A 26,657-nucleotide genomic window follows, 5' to 3' on the forward strand; every position below is an offset into this window, starting at 1 on the left:
AAGCAAAGACCCCACAGTCTGTGCACAAAAATGATACATTTATTGAAAGAGTATTTTTTTCTTAATACAAAAGAAAGCTCTGTACATAGGACTGTGACCATGTCCACTATTCCTGGGTCAGCATCCCAGGGGAAGTAGAAACCACTAACATACACACCCCACATTCGCACACACACATTCACTCCAGGCACGCGCGCGCACACACACACACACACACACACACCCCAGAGCCACCAAGGAAGGGAAACACCAAGGGTCGCTGCACGTAAAAATGCCACCTCATCCTTGACGCACGCATGTTCTCCCAAGGCCACGCTCACACAACACACATTATAAGCACTTTGCCTGATTCACTCACTGGGTCTGTCTTTTGTGGGAAGGAGAGGAGGAATTCATCAAGGTCTCCTCCCCAGCGTGAGGGAGAGGGGAGTGAGTGAGTGATGGTGGAGTGAAAACAAAGAGTAGAGAAAAGGGGCTGGGCAGTTGCAGACCTGAGTCCCAAGCTCCCCCACTCTCTGACCCCTGATTTGCCATGCCCCAATCTATAAGCCACCCATAAGTCCCCTGCTATCTTCTGGAGAAAGCCAGAAAGATGGCTTCCATCTTGGCACCCCAAACTGGGGCAAGACAGCAAAGGGGGTTAGAGGTCCGGAGGTTTTCAAACATGTTGGCAAATCATCCCCATGATAATTAGACTGTGTGTATAAACTTCCCCCACCCCTTCACCTCATCACAGAAGCAGGCTTGTTCCTACTCAAGGCAGACCTAAGGGGTTAATAAAACTCCACCCACCCCCCACTGCCCTGTTTTGAAAAAGCTCCCTCTCTGATACAGGTGGTGAAGGTAGGCTCTGACACAGGGTAAAAGACCCTCCCCCTATGTTGGCCCACCCTCAAGATCTACCCCAAAGGGGGCAGAGGGGGTGGGGCACGGCCCCTGTACAAATTACATAAATACTGAGGTTACACTTAGAAAAATAAAGTCATTTTCTTCAAGGCTTTTTGTCTTAATTTTAAAAAGTTACAGTAGCTGCTCACTCCCTGGGAGAGCTGCCATTTCTGGCTCCCCTAATCCCACACTCAGCCCAAGAGCTGCTCCCATTTCTTCTGCCCCCTAATCCTGCCTCTCGCCCCTCCCAGACCCCACCCTGCTCACTGCAACTTGGGCCCCAGGCAGCTGCAGGCCTGGGGGCGCGCAAGGCTGCAATGCCCATGCGTGTGGCACAAATGAAGTCAGTTGCCTCTGACACCCTCCCACCCCCCACCCACATTTGGTCTCCCTCTTCCCTCTCCCTAGCAACAGCTCTGAAGGGCAAAAAGAGGCCCAGAGCTGTGGGTCACCCTCCCCACCCCGTTGGGGCATGGCCTGAGGGCCCCTCCCCCGGTTTTCTCCTGGAAACAACCCAGGACCGGGCAATCTCCCCCCCCACACTGGCGAGCCCCAAGCTCATGGGGTGGCTCTGTCCCCAGAGGCCCGGCCAGTTCCGGGGAGCCTCAGGGCTCCCCAGGGAAGGGGAGCTTGGGCAGGGAGGGGGACGAGAAAAACGCCATAAAAAAAAGTTAAATATTTTAAAAATATATATTTATAGATTTGTTTTCACTTCGTCTCCTCAAATAAAAAGTTCAAAATCAACTTTAAGTAAAGCAGCTGGGAGGAGAGGGGGGAAGACAGGGGAACACAGGTGGTTCCCTCCAAGCCAGCAGCCCCTGGAGTTCCAAAGGGAGCGGCAGGGCAGGGCAGGGCAGGGCAGGACGCCCTGGGAATCTGCTGTGCTGGAGCACAGGCCCCGCTGCTCAGGAGCTGTAGGGGCCACGGGCACGGCTTGAGGGAAGAAGCCCCATCTCCCCAGCTGGCTCCCTGAGGGTCAGGGGGTGGGCTCTTTTGACCCAGCCTGTGGCAGACACAGTGCTGACATGGGGTCAGCAAGGAGACTGGGGAGAGGCCCTCCACCCCGCTGCTTCCTCAGGGGGACACAGTGCCTAGTCCCACAGAGACCTGTGTGTGATGGTGGTGGGGGCACGGTCCCATTGGGTAAGCTAATACTCATGGCAAACATGGAGCCAAGCTGGCAAGGGGAGCCTGAGGAGGGAGGGCAGCCCCACCGGCAACAAAATGGGAGGCGGAGCTAGAGGGGGGAAGGGGGCGGGAGGCCGGGGTGGAGGGCAGGCTGGCCCATTTCTTTGGCTGGAGTGAGAGGGCTCAGTCCTGTGGCTGCCCACGCTCCTCCCCGCCTCCCTCCTGCGGCCCGTCAACATGTGTGTAAAGAAAACGTGAAAAGGCAACAATAAATAAGTGGTGCCGTCCCTTGGGCCATCTGTCCAGGGCGGCAGGGCGGATCAGTCACTCTTGGTGCTGTGGGCGGCATCCAGGTTCACCACCTGTAATTCGGTGAGGTTGCTGCTGCTCCCGGCCTGCTGCCCTATCACAGCCATCTGGAGGGAAGGGGGTATGTAAGGAGGAGGTGGGGGGCTGGAACTGACCGGCCAGCTCAGGCTGCCCCCTGCCTGCCTGCCCACCTGCCCACCACCCAGGCCTGACCAGGAAAATGGACAGGCCTCCCGGCTAAGGATCTTGGCTTGGACCACCCAGTAATGAAATCCCCCAAGTCAAGATAAAGAAGAGGCTGGCTGGCTGGCTGGAATGGAAGGTGCCCCCACCTACCTGGTGAAGCTGAACTGCAGAAACTGGGATCTGCACTGTCCCAGATGGTGCTGTGAGGAACACCTGGGGGACGCCACCTGCATGAGATAACCACAGGAGAGACTCAAATCACTTGCTCAAGAGAAACTTCCAGATTCTGGAGGTGTGATGATAAGTGCACAAGTTGGGTGAATCTCAGATGTAAGTGCCCAAGGGTGAGTGTCCAAATGTGTCAAGTGTGCATGTGAGTATGTGTGGCAGCATCTATGTGTGTGTACATATAGGTATATGTGTGAGCATCTGGTTTGGGTATGTTTGAGTGTGTGCATGTGAGTTGAGGGGAGGCATGTGAATGTGTGTGTGAGGGAGGAAACGGTCCTCCTTTCTGCAGCCCTGCCCCTGACTCACCTTGCTCCTGGACCTGGCTGTGGGACACCTGCATGGTGGATGGCGCCTGGGAGAAGGCATTGAGCACAGTGAGGCTGCCATCAGCCAGGCCCGAGGTGGGCGCATACATCACCGCATGGGGGCTGGGGTACATCATGTGGCCGCCCACAGTTGTGGGCACAGATGACGTCATGATGGTGGCAGGCAACGTCACTGGCAAACACAGACACACGTCAGGGAGGTCAGGACTGGTGCTGACTGAGAGCCCCCATCCCACCCCCAGGAACTCCAGGCCTCCAGAGCCCTCCTGCCATTGCCCAGGTCGAAACCTAGACAAAACTCCTTCCTCTGTTCCCTGTCATCGACTGAGAAAAGCCTTATTTTTTTCTTGAACACAACCGCACCAACCTTTCAGTGTATCCTATCACACCGTGCTATTCGATTATCTATCTGCTTTGTTCCAAGACCCCAAGGCCCTGGGAAAAACAAAGATTACAATGACTGACCCAAGCCAAGGAGACTCAGATACTCTTCTCTGACAGAGAGCCTACATCCCATTTCTCATTTGTTCTTCTCCTCCCTCTTCCTCAACATGCGGCTAACAGAACCAGCTTTTAAACAAGCACTTCTCCAACGTTAATGTGTGTACAGTCACTGGGGGATCTTGTTAAAAGTGCAGATTCTGATTCAATAGGTTTGGGGTGAGGCTTGAGAGTCTGCATTTCTATCAAGCTCCCACGTGATGCTGGTCCTCCTTCCACAGACCACACTTTGTGTAACAGGGTTGTGATTAACAAGAACTTCAAAGTAATTTTATTTTGAAAATGTCTCATCATTTCTAAAATGACTAGAGACATGGAGGGGACTTATGATTACTCAAAAGCTAGGATACCCTCCCACAAGGAGACAACTGCTCTGTCAATCCTTCCTGGCAATTGAGCAAATGTGTGTCTGTGGGAAAGGAACTTCCTTCAGGGCCTCAGGCTTTTCACCTGAGTGTGAAGGAGAGTGGCCTCAATGGTCCCCAATTTCTTCCTGAAATCCACAGCCCCACTGAAGGGCAGGATTCAAAACTAGCCATCCTCACCTGACTTTCTCATAAGGATTAGGGAAAGGGTTAACCCAAAAGCCTCAGTCTCCACATTAAGAAATTTGCTGACCTTAGTTACAGGATGGATAATCCTGGGCACCTGCTGCTAGGTCTCATGAATGAGGGAGGGCAGAGAGGTGACAGAGTTTCAAGCTATACCTGTCCCGCTGGAGGAGGTCTGCGTGAGGTCTGTGCTGCTGTCGCGAGAGGGAGACGCTTGCTGTGGGGCCTGGTGCACCTGAATGGCCTGCACTGGGACCTGCTGGGCCACTGCCCCACCTAGAAGACACAGAGACTTACTCGTGCTCTGTCCTACCCACCACCACTTTCACCAAGCTCCCTCAAACACCCCCAGGCCCAGGGGCTGCCATTCTATCCCCAACTCCCATCACTATCCTTCCTGAGAGCCAAAGAGGCCCCTGAGGTCCAGAATCTTATCTCCAGGGGGTTCCATATTCTGTTCTTGCCCTTCCCTCTTTCCCCTGCCCCAGAACCTGCCTCTACCCTCTTTGGTTGACACAGGAGCAGGCACCCATCCATCAAGGACACAATGTGCCTTCCAATCAAGGTAGGGAAGTGGTAGAATGTCTCCTATCCCTGTGGCAGTGGGGGCACAGGGCTGGGCTTGCTAGGCAAGGCCCGAGTGTATGGTGGAAATTTACTGACAAGGACAGTTCAAGTCCCAGTGGGGAGGGGCATATCTACCAATGGGACATAAGAGGCTTCTCTCAGGCTCTGGCCCCTGTCCATCCTCCTTCTGAGTAAGAAAAGACATTCTCCTTGCACCAGCCCTAAACCCACTCTTAGAATGCTCAGTTTGCCCCTTGTGACTCACCGGGCATGAGGGTGAAGCTGGTAGGCAGCTGCATGAGGCCTCCGGAGGAAACGGGGCCACTGCCCGTACTCTTCAGCACAGTCCCGTTGGCACTGCTGACAGCGCTGGGGCTGACACTAGCAGACACTGGTGCCAGGTAGTTGGTGATGGGAAAGGAGGGGCCGCTGCTGACTTGCATGGTGGTAGAGGTGCTGGGTGCTGTCTGGATGGTGGAGGTGGTACCCGGCAGGTTGGTGACGGTAAACGCCGGCTTCAGTGTATCCTACACCCAGAGTAAAGATGGAGTGGTGAGCCTCTCCCAGATCCTGCTTCTGAGATAGGTTTCTCAGTTTTTCAGGGAACTTAGGGTCAAAGAGCGATCTTGAGGGGTCTGGCAATGAAGCACCAAAGACTTTATTCATTCAGCAAAATGTCCTGGGAATAAACTAACCCTACCACTAAAATATTGGAGAGTCTAGAACACGGACTCTCCCCTCAGGGAACCTTTGTTCTTAGAAGAAGGAGAAAGCCACGAGCTGAGAACCGAGCCCAGAGAACTGAGGGGGGTTCAGATCCTGGAGGTGGGTCAGCGCCGGACGTTGGCGAAGCCGTGGAGCTCGAAGCCCTGATTGGCGGAGGCGTTGCTAAGGCAAACAGTGCCGCTTCCTCCGATTGGCCAGTTCGTGAAGGGCCACCCGGAAGGTGGGGCTCCCGAGAGCAGTAAGAGGAGGAAGCCCCGCCCCCTCTCCTTACCGGGAAAAGGAAGGGGGAGGCGTAACCAGGGCCGGCATCCCTAACAGCCGAGTGAATACACTCCCTAACGTGCGCAGGCCCGGACATCCTGAAGGGGCAGGCGGCTGGCTAGTAAGGTAGTCTCCAGCGTAGCCAATCAGCCGGCCTGCTGACAGTGCTGGCTTCCCAGGACCCTGGAACCCATAAGTGCTCCCTTCCTATTCCCGGGCGACCCAGTCAGCCAGGAGGGCAGGGCTAAACGACGCCCCCGCCCCCAGCAGGGAGACAGCTGGCGGGAGGAATGCAAGAGCCCTGCCAGGCAGGCGGGCTGCAGGCGGGAGGCCGGCGTGGAGCCGGAGCCGGCCTTATATGGGCACGGAGGCCGCCCGCTTATCTAGGGGGCCGGCCTCCTGTCAGGATAGCAAGGATGGACACCTGTACCCTAAGATGCGGGGCACTAACCCGGCTCCACTCCACATCAGTAGGCACCTATCCACCTGTCCAGGCTAAGGGAGAAAGACCCCTTCTTCCCCTCTCTGCTGGTCAGGTCCCTCCCCTTCCTTCCCCTCAGACAGGAGACCCAAACACACCTTGGTCTCCCCACTGCTGTCGGACTCCGACACCTGGTAGGTGAGGTCTGTCTCTTCAAAGCCGGTGGCACTCATTCTCTGGTCTGTGGTGGGGTCTGAGCGGGGTGGAGAGTCTGGCGAGTTGAGGCAGGTCTGAATCAGTGCCTTGCCAGTCTCACTGGTGATCATGGGCTGCAGTTTGCGGGTGGCAAAGGTATACACATGGCCTGTCTCACTGGCCACCAGCAACAGCACCTGTGTCCCTGTCAGCGTGGACAGCTCATAGGCCTGAGGGTAGGGGGGAGGAGATGGTAGAACAGCAAAATGTTTAATTGCTACCTTCCTTGGCTAGTAGGAAAGAGGAAGTACACAGTGATCTCAAGCTCCCACTCCAATAATGACCTTCCTCTCCAGTGACTCTAAGGGGGTCCTATCTGAAGGATATCTGAAGGTTAGCTGAAGAGTAGAAGAAAAACCCCATGCCCCTCCTTTGAGGAACAGCCCCACTGACCAGCAGATACCCCAAGCAAATAGTCACAGCTCCTGATGACAGAGCATATAACCTCAGCAGACACAGAGTGGCCCAGGGAGCTGCTCCTCACTACAGCTTGGTGCCAGAGCCTCATGAAGAGATGGCTCCCAACACCTCCTCACCATCACAGGGACCAGGATGAAGTCACTACTACACTGAATGTCACATAGATGTCAGGGATAAGGAGCCACCTAAACTCTAAATGTCCCATATTTCTTTCCAGAAACTGCACAGGCACTAACCTGTTGCCATTTTGTCCTGCTCTATAGAACTCTGCTCCCTCTTTTCACTTTCTTTGTCTCGATACAACAGTGTCTGGAGTGATGGGAGATGGCAGCTAGATTAGCAACTACTACCCTGCCATAATACAGACTTGATGGACATGAGTTTAAGCAAGCTACGGGAGTTGGTGATAGACAGGGAAGCCTGGTGTGCTGCAGTCCATGGGGTCACAAAGAGTCGGACATTAACTGAGCGACTGAATTGACCCTGCCATAAAGCCAGGAAGGGGCCTTCAAGGATGGCCCCATAGGTGGCATCCTCACTCCCAATAAAGTTCCACAAACCACTGGAAGCACCCTTGGTTTCTATATGAGATTGGATATAAACACCGGCCAATGTTTCCAGAGTTCGAGCTTCTTGTTTCCCGGTTTCTCTGCTTCCATTCCTTTCCATATCTTCTATAGCCCCAAAATGACTCCTTTCCTCATTCTTTTCACTGGATAATCAGCTAGGAGAGGAGGCATTGCTAGGTACCTCTGCAAACCTTCTCCCCAAACTCCGTGCACCGATTTTTCCCTAGGGCTGGAAATCCCACTTATCCCAAGGGCAAATGGTTCTGAGGCCTGTCCTGCAGGGAGTGTGCCGGCTTCCAGTAGATGCATGAAGACTCATGGCCATCGCAGGACTTGGTTTCTGATGCTCAGGGTAGCATCCGTTTTCCTGCCCTGCTCCCTTAACTGGGGCTCTTGAGCCCCATTCGGTCATCAGCCCTGCCCGTCCTTCCATCCAACACCACTCTAGCGATGCCCACCTTCCTCCCACACATGTTCGCTCATTGTTGTTACACAGCTCCAGCCTCCTCGCCCCCATACCTTCTTATCTGTTCCCTGCTTTTCCGGCGCCTTCCCCGGAACACCAGAGAGCACTGGACCTACTGACCCCTCGGCCTCATTCACCACCTCCCCGGGAGCCCCGCAGCCTCCCATCACCACTCTTCACTCCTCCGCTCTGCAAGGGCCGTGTTCCTCTCTCGCGCCCGTCACTCCCACCTCGGCGCCTTTCCTCTCTTTTCCGGACATTCGCGGCATCTCCCCTCTCCCCACATTTCCCTGGCGGCCCCTCCCCTTTCACCCTCCCGGGGCAACAGTCAACCCCTCCCACACACCTCCTGCGGACTCGCCGCCTCTCACCTCCGCCTCGGCTCTGCCTTCCTCCCGGGCTCCCCTTACGCGTCCCCACCCTCCCGGGCTCCCGTTGGCCGGCCAGCCTCCCAGCCCGGTACCTTCTTCATGATGCCCGTCTTCCTCTTGCTGAAGGTCGTGTAGCGCCGCAGCTTGTTGTCGATGAACTCCATCTTGATCTTCACGCGGCCCCGAGTCTTCTTACCCGGCTTGGCCCCGCTCACCGCGCCGCTCACCGGCCCGTAGCCCCCCGTGGCCGCCGCCGCCGCCTCGGGCCCACCGACCACCACACCGAGCTCCATCTCGCTCAGGCTCCGCTTCAGGCCGCGCCGCTCGGCGCCCAGCTCCTCCTCTTCGCCCGACTCCGAGTCACCCTCGCTGCCGCTGTAGAGGGCCCCTGCGGTGGGCGCCGGGGTGGTTGTCGCTGCTGCTGCAGCCTCCCGCTCAAGGCGGCCCGGCCCGAGCCCCGCGCCGTTCCCGGGGACCCGGCCCCCGTTAGCCCCTCGAGTCCCGCCGCCTCCACCGCCCGGCCGCCCCGTCGGCGTCCGGTTCAGGCTGCCCCCCAGGGCTGAGCCCCGGCCCAGCGCCGCCGCGGCCCCAGCTTGGCTCGGTAACATGGCGCTCAATGCAGGAGGGCGGACGGGCAGTCAGCGAGGAATCGGAGCCGCCGCCGCCGCCGCCATCGGCTTCCCGGTTCAACCCGGTGCTCCCGCTGCTGCTAATGCCGCTATCGCTGCCGCCGTTACCGCTGCGAACCCGGGGCCCCTGCACGCCCGGGCCGACCTGGGCCCTCACTTTCCTGCCCCTGTGGCCCGGGTTGCCCCAGGCCGCGCGGAGCGCCCCCTGTCCGTACGCTAGGGCGGCGCGCCCGGCGGCCGTCAGCGTCCCCCGGGGGGCAGGGGCTGCCGGCCGCGGCCGAGACGGCGGGTGGAGGGGGCCGGGACCACGCGCTGGCGGCGAGGGATCCCCCGACCCTTCCCCCCATATAAAGAGATACAATGTTTCCTTTTATGGCGAGGCCGCTCCTTATATGGTGAGCCCCTGCACCCCCGCCCCATTGGTCCGCGGTTCCGGCACCTCCGCTCCCCATTGGCCCACAGGGGGCGCTTATTTGCATAGACATACCGAACTCGCTGCTGTCATCCCGCGTCAGACGGCGACTCCAAAAGGGGAGGAGCCGACGCCTCTTAAAGGAACAGGAGAGGAGGTACGACTCCGCCCCCTGACCAGAGAATGGTAGAGAGAATTGGGAGGAACCTGCAGAGAGGAAGCCTGGAAGAGCACTGGGGCGCAGTCTTGCGGAGGAGAGGGAGCCGCACTGGGAACTCGGCGCTGCAAGGGCTGGAAGCCAACACTGGGATAGTCCCTGAGTGGATTGTGCGGATTGCAGTAAATTATATGCAGCCCAAATTTCCAGGGAATACAGGGATTAGAGCACTTCCCCAAGCCTTCCTGAGGGAGTCAACGTTACTGGCCGAGCAGAGGGGGCTTGGGTCCCCGCTGTCCAGACTTGTTGCGCCGCGCGGCCTCTCGGCTCCACCAATTCCCCTCCCCCCAACCACTTCCTTTCCCTTTCCCTCTCTTTTCAAGGCGACGACACTTTCCCACCAGGACGGCTCCCCTGTCCTCATTCATCATTCTCTATACTGGTTGCGGGGGGCGGGGATCTTTGGCAGACGTACATCTGGAAAAGACCCGGGGAGACAGTCGGCCTCCCGGTCGCCAATGGGGGCAGGGAGGAGAGATGAAGATCTGTGAAGACTTCCAGCTGCGGGCTGGACTGGGGGAGGGGGTGGTCCCAGGGATAAAGCCCACCCCCAGCCAGTGCAGAGGCCTGGGAAAAAGTGTAGCAGAGCATAAAGTTTAAGCAAGCCAAGTGCACACACGCGCGCCACACACACACCCTTCTCTTAAAAACCAAGTAAAGCCCATAGAAGCAGGGTGGGGGGAGTTAGACTGGAGTGCTGCAAAACCCAGGTTTACAGTGTGGGTCTGGTTCTTAGCTACAAGGCAGTGAAAGTAGCTTGAACTTCACTATTACAGAAATTATTAAAATCTGAAAGCTGCCTCTTCCTAGCCCTGCGCCTGGAAACAAGTGTTTGACCTCTCCAAACTCCACGTGACTTCACTGTTGGTACCCATCCCTCAAAGTTCTTAATAAAGATTAGATGAGATACAGATTAAAGTGCAGTGGTGGTCCAATGGTGAGGTAATCACCTTATGTTTAAGGGGATGGGAGAGAGTGATGATTCCCACTTTAAATTAAAGATTAAATAAAGCAGTCGGTGGTGAATCAAGTGGTAGTGATAGGTATATTTAGTATACTGCAATTTAGTATACTGCAGCCAGCATGTAAATTATTATTAATTTAATGGGTCTCACAAAAAACAAGAGTAAATATTATGGTGTAAAACTTCTCTTTGTATTATTTTTAGTTTGAACAATATAAAGTTGCCATTTTATAGGTCAAGGGTAGAATACTGCTGATTTCATACGGTTCAATGTGTGTGTACTAGATAACAATGTCAACTGCATATCTTACTGTGAATTGCAATCCAAGACTTTGAAAAATACTGAAATTAAGTATGTTCAAGATTTGTGAGATATCGTGTGTATATATACATACATACATGCACAAATATAACTAAAAACACGGCTTTTTCATCAAACCCCTAAATACAGGAATTAAGAGCCCTCCTCATCCCCCTTTCCTAATAGTTTTTTAAGGAGTTTTTTCCCTCCTCTTTTCCTAATTTACTCCACACAACAGGTAGTTAAACATATGGAATGTGTAAGCTCAAGAGGAAGAACAGGTCAAATAGATAAATAGTTTCCAGACGGGTTTCAGGGGCCACAAATGGTTGCTTGGGGTTTGTCTGAGCCTCACAGTCTTACCACAGCTGTCGGGATCTAAATACTTTTCTGTTTGAGATGCCTAGTTTAGACACACAAAGGGTGGACAGCCCACTCAGCAGAGAACCACAGCTGCCTGCCACGTCCACAGGGAAAGGGGTCCACAATGAGCATACTCGGCTTCCCTTCACAGAGGTTTATGGGTCTCCCATTTCACCCAACCCCTGTGTCAGTGCCACCACCAGTATTAGTGCCACAGCTCCTTTGCCAGCTTGCCATGGCTTCATCTTCATGACCCTTTGAAACCAGAGCTGGGGGGCGGGGGGCAAGGGGAAGGAGGAGGGTAGACGTCCACCCATACTACATTACTGCAGGTTCAGGAAACAAAACTGCTGATTGTTGGATAAAGTTAAAGTGAAAACTGGATCAGGGACCTCCCTGGTGGTCCAGTGGCTAAGATGCCACGCTCCCTGTGCAGGGGGCCTGGGTTTGATCCCTGGTCAGGGAACTAGATACCACCTGCTGCAAAGATCGAATATCCTGCCTACTGCAACTGAGAACTGGTGCAGCCAAATTAAAAAAAGGCAAACACAATGATTAAAACAAAAAAAAATGGTTCATGGGTGTGTTTTATTTCAACCACAGAATATTTTCAAATCAGGGTATTTTACATAAAAATCTGAATATACAGCCTTTCTCAAAAAATTGGAATTTTTAGCACCCCTGAACCTAAGTGACCACAAGAACACAAAAGGCTGGAGGGCAGCTGAACGATGGCCATAGAAGAGGCGTTTGCTCTCAGGTTCCTCACAGACTCCGCACAGCCCACTGAACTCAGATAAGTTCCCTTCCTGGCCTCCCTGGAATGTGAGCTTGGTGCCTCTCAGATAAGGCCTCGACTGCAGTAGCCCCCTGTCCATCCAGACCATGAAGGACCTCCAGAAGGGCATCAAGATTCCAGCCAGCTCTCCTCATTCTATACCATTCCCACCTGACCTTTCTTTCTCCAGATTTTTATCACCCAAATAAAATCAGAACAAATTTAAGATTGCTTTTAAAAAATTGCTATCACACACACACAAAAAATTGCTAACACTCTGAAAATATTTTCATGGAACTTCCCTGGTAAGTTCCAGTAGCTAAGACTCCAAGTAGCTAAGACTCCAAGCTCCCAGTAGCTAAGACTCCGAGCTCCCAACACAGGGACCCCAGCTCCATCCCTGGTCAGGGAACTAGATTCTACATGCCACAACTGAGCAACCAAGACCCAGCGAAGTGAAATAAGTTGGGGGAAAAAATTGTTTTCAGACTTCCCGGGTAGTGCAGTAGATAAGAATCTGCCCGCCAATGCAGGGGACACAGGTTTGATCCCTGGTCTGGGAATATTCCATATATAGTGGAGCAAATAAGCCTGCGCACCGCAGCTACTGAGCCTGTGCCCTAAAGCCTGCAAGCCGCAATGACTGAAGCCAGTGCGCTCTAGAGCCTGCGCTCTGCGACAAGAGAAGCCATCACAATGAGAAACACTGCACACTGCAAGAAGAGCAGCCCTCACTGATGGCAATTAAAGAAAGCCTGCACAAAGCAACGAAGACCCAGCGCAGCCAATAAACAAAACTGTTTGCATTGGGGATTAACCTTTACATAGGGATTCTTAACTTCACGTAGAAGAAAAGAGGTCTCAATGGCAGTGTTAGTGGGAATGAAAAGGTCATAAGTCAGTGTCCCCAGGAAAAGTCAGGACAGCCACGCTGCAAACACGCATTGTGCTCACCACCAGAGAGTGGGTTTTGGGGACTAGAGGAATGTGTTTTTTGCTTTATACAAATCTGTACCACTTGACTTCTTCCATGATCTACTTTAAAAATTTTTTATTTGGCTATACCGGGTCTTAGTTGTGGCACTTGGGATCTTTCAGCTGCAGCATGTGGTGTCTTTAGTGGCAGCATGCGGGATCTAGTTCCCTGACCAGAGATGGAACCCAGGGCCCCTGCACTGGGAGCACAGAGTCTTAGCTACCGGACCACCAGGGAAGTCCCCGGTATTACTTTTATGCAAAAAAAAAAAAAAATTCCCTTAAAACTAAGCAAAGATAGAAACAGAGTAGAGGGAGAATAAATGGATCTTGGTGATGAGCTGCATGGAGAGCTCAAAGATGGTTCATGGTGGGTTGAGATTCTAAGTAAGGATGACTCCTCTATAAACCATGGTACCAACAATGGAAACACGGAACTTGCCTGGAGGAACAGGTTTGAGAGAGAGGTTAAGTTCAGTTTGGGCCCACGGAAACAGGTAGAGAGAAATGTCCTGTTAGAAAAAAGGGAGTGTGAATCTAAAGCTTGAGGTAGAGGTTGGAATTGAAGCTAATGCTTTGGGAACTGTCCACACTGGAGGGCCAGTTAAAGCCACATGAGGTAAGAGGAGATTCCTGAGGCTGAGAATGTAGAGAGAGGAAGGCCAAGGACAGAAATCAGGAGAACAGCCATCCCTGGAGCAGGCAGAAGAGGGAAGCCACGACCAGGGCTGTAGAAGGCCTGGTTAGAGAAAGTGTACAGGGGGTACCATCACCAAAGGCAAGGCAGCAGAGTTCAAAAAGACAGATGTGGGGGCTTCCTGGTGGTCCAGTGGTTAAGAATCCACCATGCAATGCCGGGATGTGGGTTCAATCCCAGGTCAGGCAACTAAGATCCTACGTGCCCTGGGGCAACTAAGCCCGAGGGTGCCATATCTACTGAGCCCGTGCACCACAGCTAGAGAGCCCACACACCACACTGAAAGATCCTGCATGATACAATGACGCAGCACCCCAAAAAGGCAGAGGTAACCCGCTGTGTTAGCGGCTGTAGAGCAGTCAAAGAAGACCAGGTCTTAGAAGAGGCTCAAGTGATGAATGACTTTCTAGAGTACTGCCTTCCCAGAATTTCAACCACAGGAGATCATTTTTAACATGGCAAACTGGGGTGAATTCAATTATTGCACCCACTTTTCACACTGGGTTGGAATGAGATATCCACATCCTTTCTGGTGCTGGTGTTGGGTTTTGACTTGTGACTCGTTTTGGCTGGTAAAATGTTAATACACTTACACTTTTAAATGTGCTAGCATGGGACCACTCCAGGGGTCCAGTGGTTAAGAATCTGTCTACCAAAAAAAAAAAAAAAGAATCTGTCTACCAATCCAGGGGACCAAAGTTTGATCCCTGGTCCGGAAGATTCCACATGTCTTGGAGCAACTAAGCCCAGGCACCACAACTACTGAGCCCGCACTTAGAGCCCACGCTCTGCAACAAAAGAAGCCACCACAATGAGAAGCCCACGCAGCACGACCAGAGACTAGTCCCCACTCATCACAGCTGGACAAAGCCTGAGCGCAGCTACGAAGACACAGCACAGCCATAAATAAGTAAATGAATGTGCTGGCATGACCTGATGGGACTTCTTATGCCCCTGCTCCTCCATGAGAGCATGGCATGGGGCCAGGAGAGGAACCCAAGCTAGACCTACAACCTGGTACCAAGCCTGGGTGAACGCAGCGAAGTCTAGTCAAGGTCAACCAAATCTCACCAACTTGCAGACTATCATTGAGGAAAATAGATTGTTCATGTGAGATGTGGGTTTTTTATGCAGAAGCACCACTGTAATAACTAAGACATAAGTCAACACCCCCAAACACATACCAAATACAACACACAAAATTTGTAAAACAATACTTACCCATAAGGTTTATAATGTACTCTGACAGTTTTTATTACATTTCATTTTTTTTTTACTGCCGGGTGCAACCCACAGTTTGAAAAACACTGTTCTAGATAAATTGCTCTGGATTTTTTCACTACAACACATGACGATGGACCACACTGTATATTCACAAGAGTGGCTCACTTACCAGTTGGGTGACCTCACGGAAACTACCTTGCCTCCCAAATGTGTGAACAGGGGACAATAAAATCCAGCTAACAGAGTGGTCGAACAAATTCAATATGAGATCATGCATATTAAGTGCTTAGCAAAGTGACTGGTACAAAACAAGTATTTAATAAATATTACCTATTCTTTTTAAAAATATTTTTTTATTAATTCAGAAGTGCCAGGTCTTAGTTGTGGCATGTAGGATCTACTTCCCTGACCAGGGAGCGAACCTACATCGGGAGTGTGGAGTCTTAGCCACTGGACCACCAGGGCAGTCCCAGCTGTTCTTTTCATTACTGAAACATCTGGTGAGGAACAGCAGGAACCACAACAATTCCAGAGGTCAGGACTCATTTCTCGTGGATGGGAAACCATGCTGAAGTTCCAATCTGGGAGAGGGTGACTGATGGCACGAGAGGTCTGGGCAAGGAAGAGCCAGGAATCAAACCAGTTGAGGCTGAAAGCTCTGGAGCAGTGAGGCATTAAATGCATCTTTGCTCGGTCCTGTCTTCTTCACCACCTTCCTAGAGTCTTGAAGGGATTCAGAGACCGGAAGGTACCATTAACTCCTCCTATCCCACCCTCACACGTGGACGTCTAGACGCACCACCTGAATGTGAGTACGTGGCCAGCCAGCAGAGAATAATTAGTTGGCATCAGAGAACAATACAGGATCAGAGAAACAAGACTGCCTCCTCTGAGCCCACATTCTCAATTGCTCCTTGAGAGAATTGGTGGTTGAGTGGTTAAGGACTCCACTTTTTCACTGCCATAGCCTGGGTTCAATTCTTTGACTCGGCAATTAAGATCCAAAAGCTGAGCAGCACGACCAAAAAAAAAAAGTTTCCAACTGCTCCACAAACCAGAGACCAGAGCCCGTGTCCACCAGGTATCCCTGCCGTAGCACCCCCACGCCAGGCTCCGAGAAGGCACACAGCTCCTTCTGATGTGCAAGGGAAGGAGGAACATCATTTATGGACAACGGGAGGGAGTGAGCATCAGAAGCAGGTTGTAAAAAAGGCTTCTTTATTGAGAGCAGCGAGTGTAAAAAAAAAAAAAAAAAACCAAAACAAACAACAACAACAATAAAGGTGTGGGGTGGGGGGGCCACCGTCCTGTCTCCTCCAGGACCAACCCCCACCTTCCATGCCCTCCCACCCCGCGCTGCAATTTACATACAAAAGCCGCCCACGGTGCATACAAAAAAGGGCGGGTTATATAGTGTCAAAAGCTCCTGAAAACTCCTTCATCTGCCAGGCACTTAGGATGAGGAAAGGAGAGAAGGGTGGGAGGAGACTAGGGGCTGGGTTGGGGCTGGGTCAGAGTCCTCGCGTCCATGCGGGAGGACTCACTGGCTGTGTCCTCCACAATCCAAGTGCAGACCCCAAAGTGGGCCCTGGGGGGCCAGAACCACGCAGGACTTGAGTATATTAAGGAACTCCCTTGAAGCCAGCTCACCCGCAGCCCAGCACCACACACCCCTACCCCGCCGGAATGAAGTTGGCAGGTGGGTGGCAGAACTGGACCCGGGCAAGAGGAGGAGACCCAGGCCAGAAATTGGGGTTACCTGAGGCACCCACACTGTCCCTGATGGGGTAGGGGTGGCAGAGAAAGCTGCCCAGACCAAGGCCCCAGCTACCCAGTCTGGGTCCGAATCAGCCTCTCCGAAGGGCTGAAGGTGGGGAAGAGGAAAAAAGCCCAGGCCCTGCCAGTCCTCAGCAGTGCCTGTGGTGCCAGGGCGGGGCCCCTAGGGCCCAGGAGGACCGGGATCTAGCCCCTCATGCTGTGGGCACACCCTAGGAAGTCCTCCCCTGCCCACGCCATCCTGAGGCACAGCCTGCCTGGGCTCCCTCCTCACGGCTTGCTGTCTGTGGGGCTGTCTCCCAGGGCGTTAGCGATCTCACTGAAGGAGGGCCGATCCTTGGGGCTGAGGGCCCAGCACCGCTGCATCAGCCGGTACAGCTTGGAAGGGCAGCCCTCAGGCTGCAGGAGTCTGGCCTTCCCAGCCTGCAAGTCTGCAGAAAGAAGGAAAGAAGAGTAGTCAAAATATTTAGCCACCTATCCAATACTCGGTGGGCTTTCCAGGTGGCTCAAGGGTCAAGACTCCAGCTGCCAATGTAGGGAGACACAGCTTTGATCCCTGGGTCAGGAAGATCCCCTGAAGTAGGAAATGGCAAACCGCTCCAGCATTCTTGCCTAGGAAAATTCCATGGACAGAGAAGCCTGGCAGGCTACAGTCCACGGGGTCCCAAAGAGTCGGAGTGACTGAGCATGCATGCTTGCCAACACTATGCGGAGCCTGCAGTTCCCAAAGGCAGCCACAAGAGGGAGACTCTCCGGGGCACTGGACAATGCGGGTGAGAAAAAGATTCAAGCAGTTCTTGGCAAGTATCTTGCAACTGAAGCAAAGGGCCTTCCCTGGTGACAGTTCCCACTGGCGGGCGGGGGCAGGGTCCACGCTGCACAAGAAGCAGCCAGTGCACAGGGGCCTAAGTGGGGTCGATGGGCAGGCATAAGAGTGGCTAGAGTGACCACGACAGGGACAAGGGCTATTTACCAAGCGGTATGAATGCGTGTCGGGAATCTCACAAGTGGAACGGTCATATCCATGTACCTGCGGACACCAGACCTGAGGGGAGGCCGGCTGAACTGGCCCCAGGACCCCGAGTAAGCTCTCCACCGAGAGAACACGGTGAACTGGCCCCTGGAAATACAGCTGCCTACCTGCCAGCACCTCGTCGTCTGCCTGCCCACCATGGGGCATCTCCCCGTGGGTGAACACCTCCCACATCAGCACGCCGAAAGCCCAGACGTCAGACTTGGTGGAGAAGTCACCCTCCAGGATGGCCTCGGGGGGCATCCAGCGCAGGGGCACCCAGGCCTGGCGGAAGTGGTAGTACTCACTGCGGGACAGGAGGACACAGAGGCAGTGGGGTGGGGAGAGGGGCACGGGCTGGGACCTCAGCCTCACCCCAAGGGTCTGGTCTCACACCCAGGCTGGAGCCCAGGTTTCCTGTTTCAAGGCATCCTGGGAAATTGGAAACATTTTTGTTTAGCAAGCAGTGGGGGCATACATACACCAGATGAAATCTAGAGGCATCCGTGTGGGGTCTGATGGTTAAAACATCCCCTTAAGAATCAGATTTTGCCAAAATATCAGTATTTTTTAAAAGCTTCTAGTCATACATACTTTGTTAGTTTAAGAGTGTGAAAAATGCATATGTTAAGTGGAAAGAAATTTTAAAGAACTTTGCTGGTGATAAACCAACCATGACTAAAGCAACAGCCAGACGAACCGTGGTGAGTCAGAGCTGGGATGACTCGGGGTGTTGGGGGGTTCCTGAAGGCACTATGTAAGCATGTATTCCAGAATGATCTCTGGCCGTGGGTGCTGAGCTTTAAGTCTTAGGCTTGCAAAGAATAATGACTGAATTCAGGAAGTAACAGAGGGACCCCTATGGATAGTTAAATTATATAGAAATTGCTATAAAGTTTGACTAGTTCTTCTTTTTAAAGATTTGTAATTTTTTATCACTAGAGAAAAGCGTAAGGTTAGGGAGCTGAGGTCGACGGGCTGGGATGCCTGTGCACCCTTGGGAGAGGGTGGGAGGGGTCTGGGCCCCCTCCCCCAGGCCCTCCAGCTTTGGACTAGGCCCCTCCGCCGGCCCAGCTGTGTCTGCCCTCCGCCCCTCGCCACCCCACCCATGCCCCCTACCTGTTGTACACGTCCTTGCTGAGCCCCAGGGCCGAAACCTTCACCTGTCTCTGGGCGCTGACCAGGCAGTTGCGGGCGGCTAGGTCTTTGTGCACAAAGCGGTTGTTGGACAGGTGCTCCATGCCCAGGGCCACCTGGGTGCACAGGCCCACCTGGAACGAGGAAGGGGCCCGTCAGAGCAGCCCAGGGCCGCGGGTTTCCGGAACTGCCCTTGACACAGCCCTTGGTGGGGTCTCAGGGCCGTTAACACGATGGTTAGGAAGCCCCAGAGCAGAGGCCCAATAGCCTGTTTCCTTCTCATAAAAGGACCTGCCTCCTGGGTCCTTGGAAGAACTGAATTTAATGAAATGAAGTGCTCCCCCCACGCACAGCAGGTGCTAGACTAAGTGAGTGGCAGACGGGGTGGGAAGAACACACGGTAACCAGCTGCTGAATGAAAAAAAAAACGTATAATATTAAAAAACAATCATATCTGTGTATAAAATTTGTGTATAAGTGAACGTAGATATACACACCCACATACATACACAGACTGGTTGCCTCTGAGAAGGGAGACGAAGGCCAGAGAGAGAAAGTAGGGAAACTCGGTTTCTATTTTTTGTTGCAAACTACATATAGAAAAGTTCACTAAATATATGTCTACTTTCATGAATAATTATAACGCCCACACTCAGTTAACAGACATCAAGTTAAAAAAAAAAACACAAAAATCAACAATGTTAGGCCCCCCCGAAAACCCCCATTGACTCCTTCCCCATCACGAATTCTCCCCTTTTCTCAAGAGGTAATTACCATCGTTCTGGGATAATAATTTCTTGGCTGTTCTTTATAGTTTTACCACTTACGCATATGTTCCTCAACAGTGCAATTCAGTTTGGCCTGTTTGAGAACCAGATAAAGCTGGAAGCAACAAAAATGTGTATCTTTTTTGTACCTGGATTCTTTCACTTAACATTGGGAGAGTCACCCTTTTTTGGGATATCATTGTACTGAGTTGTTTTTCATCATAAATATATCGTAATTTATTTGTTCTTTTTTTAAATGTCTATTTTTAAAATATCTATTTATTTGGCTGCATTGGGTCTTAGTTGCCGCATACAAACTCTTAACTACAGCATGTGGGATCTCGCTCCCTGGCCAGGGATCAAACCCTGGCCCCCTACATTAGCAGCTCAGAGTCTCAGCCACTGGAGCACCAGGGAAGCCCCCATAATTTATTCTTTGTAGGGCCGGACGACATTTGTGTTTCCACTCCCACCCCCACACAAATTTTGGCTATTGAGAACAGCGCTGCTCTGAAGGTTCTTATGAGTGTATACATGCATGAGTTTCTCTAAAATACCTCACATAGGGTCAGGGACTGTAAGCAGCTTCAGCATTAGAAAATAATGTAAAATTATCTTCCAAAGTGTAGAAACAAATAAAATGTAAGAGAGCTGGGGAGATTTTCGCTGCTACCTTTTTAAAATGTTTGAGCCGTGCCCATGTAGTATATATAATACATTACGTGCTGTGTTTAGCCACTTGGTTGTATCCAACTCTTTGGGACCCTTTGGACTGTAGCCTGCCAGGCTCCTCTGTCCATTCTAGGCAAGAATATTAGAGTGGATTGCCATTCTCCAGGGGATCTTCCCAATCTGGGGGATCGAACCCACATCTCCTGTGTCTCCTGCATCGCAGGCAGATTCTTTACCCACTGAGCCATTGGGGAAGCCCATAATATAGTATATTAAATGTAATTATAATTAAGATACATTAACATTTAAAAAATACACATCAATGCATTGGATGCATATTAATTGAGCATCTACTGAATGCCATACAACTGAGTGCTGATGGAATATAACAGGGATGGCAAGACTGGGCTCCTGGTGAGAAGGCAGTCTAGGAGGTAAGAACGGTACCTGCAGAAGGGTGCCATCACCTAGGGGGAAGGTGAACCACACCAAACAAAGGTAAAGTCAGGGCGCCAGGGAGTGCTTGTAAAGGCCAACGGCCCCTTCACCTCTGCCACCTTATCTAAACCTTAGGAGGACACTGAGGGACACAGAACATGCAGCATTTCCCTGCGTATAAAAACAAGGCAAACGGAAATGCAGAGAGGTCCCTGTGGAAGGTCACTTACTGGCCAGCTGTGTGTCTCTTCCAGCACAGACACACTCAGGGCAGCTATAAGGGAGTAGCCACCCATCACACGTGTGATCACAAAAAGATGAGAAGAACATGGCCTGGGAATTCCCTGGCAGTCCAGAGGTTAGAATTCCACACTTCTACTGCAGCAGGGAATGGGTTCGATCCCTGGTAGGGGAACTAAGATCCTACACGCCGCGCAATCCAGCCAAAAGAAAAACAGAGAACGTGGCCAATGACCAGTGTCATCTGTGATCAAGAAAATACTAATTAAGACCCAACAAGGTATCATTTGCCATATATCTGATTGTAAAATGTCAAAAGTCAGCCTTCAGCTTATCTCCAATGGTTCAGAAAAATGCATAAAAATCATAATATATATAGAGAAGAATAAAGCAAACTAGGCAAAATAAACAACTGAATCTGGATAAAGGGTCGATAGGCGTTCCTTGAACCTTATTATTATAGTCTTTTAAGTCTGAAATATCAAAATGAAGTTTAATCAAACATACACACAGAGGCCAACAAACACATAAAAAATAATAAGAAACAAAAGCAGCCTGTGTGTGGACCAATGAGAGTATGTCACAGATTAACCAAGATTGTCTATTAACCAAGATTATACCAGGGCTTCTTGGGTGGCTCACTGGTAAAGAATCTGCCTGCAATACAGCAGGAGCAGCAGGAGACATGAGTTTGATCTCTGGGTCAGGAAGATGCCCTGAAGGAGGAAATGGCAATGCACTCCAGTATTCTTGCCTGGAAAATCCCATGGACAGAGGATTTTCTGTCCACCAGGCTAAGTGGACAGTCCATGGGGCCACAGTCCATGGGGTGAGCTATAGTCCATGAGGTCTCAGAAGAGTCAGACACGACTAAAGCGACTGAGTAGGCACACATACACAGCCATACCACCCTGGACACACCTGATATTGTCTGATTATGTTTAGTGTGATTCTTTGTCCCTGAAGTTCAAAAGGGAGCAAAAGTGAATGTGAGTGGTCAAGGGGCTGCTCCCGCCTTACCCCAGGGCAGGAAGGAGTCAGAGAGAGGGGGTCAGGGCACTTGCTGAGCCAGGCTGGCTGCTCCCCTGCCTGCTCCCTGTGAGGTGGGCTCCTCAGCTTTGCCCACAGTCCAGCCTGATGCCAAAGCCTGGCTCTTCCCTCAGCACTGCAGCTGGCCCTCCTGGGTCACCTCACCACGCAGGGGCCCCAGGAACGGCAATCTGCCATCAGTGAGGCAAGCGGTGGGCTGCTGCCTGTGGACGGGCCCCTCCGCATCCCAGGCTGACCCCGAGCAGCTTCACTGGCCTGGCTCCCAGGGTCACTGCGGGGCAGACAGAGGACCCGAGTCCGAACACACTGGCAGCAGGGTCACTCTAAAAGCAGACCTCGGTCTGCATGCTCTGGCCCATGAGATCCCTGCAGGCTTCGCTGCCCCCACGAGAGGTTTGCTAACTGTGGTCACAACCTATTAGTATGTCACAAAACCCACTTAGTGAATTTTCATCAGCATTTTTTGGGGGGAATTGAAAATATCAGAGAGCATCATACTCAGTAAGGGTCAGTATCATTCATGGAACCTTCTTCATATGTCTATGTTGCGTTGTGATGTAAAAAAAGCGCTTTTTTTTTTTTTGCTACTGTGGGTCTCAGTCAAGAATAGTTTAAAAAAAATAATAGGGACATCCCTCGTAGTGCAGTGGCTAAGACTCTGTGCTCCCAATGCAGGGGACTCAGGTCCGATCCCTGGTCAGGGAACTAGATCCCACATGCTGGAACAGAGAGTCCATGTGTCACGACTAGCAGCTAACAATCCCACACGCCACACCTGAAGATCACATGTGCTGCAGCCAGGACCCGGTCCAGTCAAATAAACAGACATTTTAACAAACAAACAAAAACGATCTATACCTCAACTGTCCAAAACAGTAGCTCCCAGCTACTTAAGTTAATAAAAGCTTCATAACATAAAAATTCAGTTCCTCAGTCTCTCTAGCCACATCCTAAGTGCTCAATAACCCCACAGGGCTGGGGCCTTCCGCACTGGATGGCACAGGTATGGAATGTTTCTACCACCGAGGGAAGTTCTATTAAGCAGTGCTGACCTGAACCACCACCAGCCTGGACACGCTAAAGATCCAATGTATCGACCGACACTGCACGTGCAGACAGGCTGAACTTGGGCCACAAGCAGGAAAGCTCATCTTCCTGGTGCATTTTCTTTATCAAAAGGGAAGCCACAGGACTTCACCGGTGGTCCAGTGGCTAGGACTCCACACTCCCAAGTCAGGGGGCCTGAGTTCAATCCCTGGTCAGGGAACTAGATCCCACATGCCGTAACTAAGAGTTTGCAGGTCACAAGTAGAAATTCCACACGCTGTGTGCCACTACAACAGCAGGTGCAGACAAATGAAATAATAATAATTTTTGTTTAAGGTGAAGCCACAAAATCTCTGGAGAGCTTCCAAATGACTGTGCGGGCCAGTGAGGAGAGGTCAGGTCAATGGGTCCACCAGGATGACTGAGCCCTCCCTGGGTGCAGGGCCCGACAGTTTATCTCCAAGGAAAAGCAGAGACTGTGCTCCCCCAAGAGCTCCGGCTCCCAGGCTGTCATCCTCAGAAAGCTTCAAGTACCATTGATGGTAAAAAGGCCTCAGAAATGGACACTCCACTTCAGGCACCAGAACCCCAGGGCACTGTCCAGTCTTGCCTGGTCGTCACTAAACAGCAGACAAAGCCTTTTGTAACGAGCTCTCAGCGGACTCGCCTTCCTCCTCAGCCAGCCCTCTCTGCTCTGGCTCACAGGCTCCTCAATCTGCTGCAAGTCATGGGAGCAGAAGAGAGAGGACTTGGCTCGGCGACTAACTTGCTACCTTTCCAGAGAGGCAGTATTTCTGGAAATACTGGCTGAGCGAGGACAGTAAAAGAGAATCCTGTCAACCCCAGCCAATTAAGTGTTTTCCTATTGCTGGGCGAGCCGCCATCGGATGGCCACGGGATTAATCTTCAAACACTGTTACAAAGACTTGCACTTTGGTAACCCACCCTTCCTTCCAACTTTTTTACCCTGGGGGCTCGCCTGAGTTCTGGCCAAGCCCCTGTGACACTTCCTGGGTCTTCTCAGACAGCCAGCGCTTCCCGTCCAGCTTCTGACTGCTTAAAGCAAAAGTGGGTCCAGCAGGTGTACTAGACTGCTCCTGCCCGTCATTAGTCTGCAGGTGATCCACGAGGAAGTCACAGGTTACAGGGCTCAGATTTCAAAACCCCCTTCACCTTATCAACCACACCAACACACATCACCTACAACCATGCCAATACCTAGGGCCCTCATATGTTCTTTTTAAAAATATTTTATGTATTTATTTAGGGTCTCAGTTGCAGTATGTGGGAAATTTAGTTGCGGCATATGAACTCTTAGCTTGGTTTCAGTATGGGGGATCTAGCTCCCTGACCAGGGATCAAACCTGGGCCCCCCGCACTGGGAGTGCAGAGTCTTAGCCATTGGACCACCAGGGACGTTCCCATACATCTTTGATCTCCTCTATTTCGGACCAGGAATCCTCCTGGGACTCCCACCAGCTCACGCATACCAAGCACGGCACTCTCATTCCAGCTCTAGCTGACCAAGGAGCAGCCTGCCTACCACTCTGTCTCCCTTTAAAATCTGATCGTGTTCTCCTTCCGTCCTCTCAGTAAGGACCCTAGAAACATAAAGTGGCAAAGCGGCTCACTACATTATTGGCACAAGAAACCATCTAACAAGGTTTAATGTGTCTTTCTTAAGGATTTTCATTTTCACGGAATCCCCCAAAGGAAGTTTTTCAAACTACCAGTCAAAACCCACATGAGAACTTCCCTGCTAGTGCTGGGCTGTGCTTAGTCGCTCAGTTGTGTTTGACTTTTTTCGACTCCACGGACTGTAGTCCCTGCCAGTCTCCTCTGTCCACGGGGATTCTCCAGGCAAGAATACTCGAGTGGGTTGCCATGCCCTCCTCCATGGGATCTTTCCAACCCAGGGATCAAACCCAGGTCTTCCGCATTGCAGGTGGATTGTTTACCATCAGACAGTAAAGCCACCAGAGAAGCCCATGAATACTGGAGTGGGTAGCCTATCCCTTCTCCAGGGGATCTTCCCAACCCAGGAATTGAACTGGGGTCTCCTGCATTGTAGGAGGATTCTTTACCAGCTGAGCTACCTGGGAAGCCCTGCTAGGGCAGTGGATAGGAATCTGTTTGCCAATGCAGAGGACCCAGGTTCGATCCCTGCTCTGGGAAGATTCCACATGCGGTGAAGCAACTAAGCCTATGCAGCACAACTATTGAGCCCTGGTGTCACAATTACTGAAGCCTACACACCCTAGAGTCAGCAAGTCTCGACTTCTGAGCTCGCATGCTACAACCACTGAAACTGAAGAGCCCAGAGCCTGTGTTCGAGGACAAGAGAAGCCACCACAAGAAGCAACCCGTGCACCGCAACTAGAGAGTGGTCCCCACTCTCTGCAACTAAAGCAAGCCCACGTGCAGCAACAAAGACCCAGCTTGGCCAAAAATAAATAATTTCTTTAAAAAAAGACCCATATAGTTCTCAAGACCAATTTAGTGGATTAAAAATAAATATAGGATAAGAAATATTAAGAGCATCAAATACAGTGTTGTGAAAGCTTAATTTTAGCTTTAAGTGTGTATATGTGTGTGTTGGGGCATGTGCTGGGCCATGATACAAAATGCATTTCTTATAGGAGTCTCTAAGCAAAACCATTTCAAGCCACTGTCCTATCCCAGGGCTCCTTAAACCTTAATTAGCTTAAGGATCAGCTGGAGAGCTTATTTGAAAACTTTCGGTCTTCAGATCCCACTCGCAAAGATTCTGCCGTATGTGTGAGGTACGGTCCAGAAATTTACAGTGTCTCGTCCTTCGCCCACCATCCAATGCAGAATACTGTCCTCGGAGAGTGTGGAAACCAACTTATTGAAGTTTCCCCATCAAGTTCAAGATGCTCGGGCAACAAAGTGTGCAAGAGATCTTCAGCAAAGGTGGTGATGATTTCAGCCAGAGTCCCTCGGGTCACGTGAAGGAAATAACTGACTTCCTGTCCCTTGCCTACGCCCCTGTCCCAGCCACAACAACATACCTAGGCTCCTCTTCACCCACCATTCACCTACTTCTTATCCTGAAGACTTGAATTTGAATGGCTTTCTTTGTTCAGATTGTCTGTCCACCTAAAGGACATGGACACCTTCAAGGTGTCTTACATCTCTTATGACGTTCTTTACGTCTCTTGCTGACTTTTCATATCTTATCTGAAGTCTGTAAAGCATGTGCTGCACTCATTTACCCAAGCTCTCCCCCCAGATCCTTAGTGCCCAAGGACACCCCACGGTCTCAATTTTGGATTCCCAAGGGCCCTGGGCACCGTGACTGGCCCAATAACAATTCACTGGTTCCCTGCGTGCTCTCGTTTGTGAGCTCTGGGGTCCTGACATCCCACCCAGCTGGCGAGAGCTATCCTGTCCTGCAGTATCCCATCTCCAGCCACTGCAAACTGTCCTGTGGCTTCTCAGAGATGGAGGCAGGGGCACCACGCCAGGAGGCCAGCCCAATGGCCTTGTCTGGGCCTCAGCGAATTCACCTGTGATGGGAAGAGGTCAGCCTGAAGGTCACAGAGCTGCTCCTGCAGAGAGATCGAGGGCAGCCAGGGTTCCCCCCACCCTCCTGCCTGATCAACCAGCCACACCTTGCCGTGACCCGGGTCAGCCTCCAGGCTGGGAACAGTCACCCGGAAAGGAGGCCCAGCAGTCTGCCTCCTGCGCTGAGCTTTGCTTGCTTATGTGGTGACATCATTGTCACCGTGGACACAGAGCACCCGGCCACATGGAAGCGG

The 26,657-nt window shown here is 51.9% G+C and overlaps 2 protein-coding genes across 4 annotated transcripts in view; both read right to left on the reverse strand.

The window, feature by feature from the left end:
• Positions 1-16: 16 nt before the first annotated feature.
• SRF (serum response factor) lies at positions 17-9,155 on the reverse strand. Its single transcript, XM_070361222.1, has 7 exons — positions 8,269-9,155; positions 6,254-6,520; positions 4,953-5,214; positions 4,277-4,396; positions 3,049-3,240; positions 2,662-2,738; positions 17-2,432 (listed from the first exon to the last, which is right to left on the reverse strand). The coding sequence occupies exons 1-7, from the start codon at positions 8,782-8,784 to the stop codon at positions 2,337-2,339; spliced, it is 1,530 nt and encodes a 509-aa protein (XP_070217323.1). The 5' UTR covers positions 8,785-9,155; the 3' UTR covers positions 17-2,336.
• Positions 9,156-15,933: 6,778 nt separating this feature from the next.
• PTK7 (protein tyrosine kinase 7 (inactive)) overlaps positions 15,934-26,657 on the reverse strand; it is a 64,207-nt gene continuing 53,483 nt past the window's right edge. For 2 of the 3 annotated variants that reach the window (XM_070361216.1, XM_070361217.1), the window contains exons 18-20: positions 18,644-18,795; positions 17,653-17,831; positions 15,934-16,943 (exon numbers count right to left, since the gene is read on the reverse strand). In XM_070361216.1, the coding sequence (XP_070217317.1) occupies positions 16,783-16,943; positions 17,653-17,831; positions 18,644-18,795 (492 nt within the window). In that variant the 3' untranslated portion in view covers positions 15,934-16,782. Of the gene's footprint in view, positions 16,944-17,485; positions 17,543-17,652; positions 17,832-18,643; positions 18,796-26,657 lie in introns of all 3 variants that reach the window. The other variant, XM_070361218.1, reaches the window with a different exon arrangement.

Source organism: Bos mutus, chromosome 23 (genome assembly GCF_027580195.1).
Source record: "Bos mutus isolate GX-2022 chromosome 23, NWIPB_WYAK_1.1, whole genome shotgun sequence".
Taxonomy (NCBI): domain Eukaryota; kingdom Metazoa; phylum Chordata; class Mammalia; order Artiodactyla; family Bovidae; genus Bos; species Bos mutus.

What these genes read in the sequence shown, in the direction of transcription:
- SRF (XM_070361222.1), bottom strand. Translation starts at nt 8,784, where the DNA reads ATGTTACCGAGCCAAGCTGGGGCCGCGGCGGCGCTGGGCCGGGGCTCA. An exon ending in AGACGGGCATCATGAAGAAG is followed by an intron (nt 6,521 to 8,268) that starts GTACCGGGCTGG and finishes CCCTACCCTCAG; the next exon opens with GCCTATGAGCTGTCCACGCT. An exon ending in CTGCAGTTCAGCTTCACCAG is followed by an intron (nt 2,433 to 2,661) that starts GTAGGTGGGGGC and finishes CCTTCCCTCCAG; the next exon opens with ATGGCTGTGATAGGGCAGCA.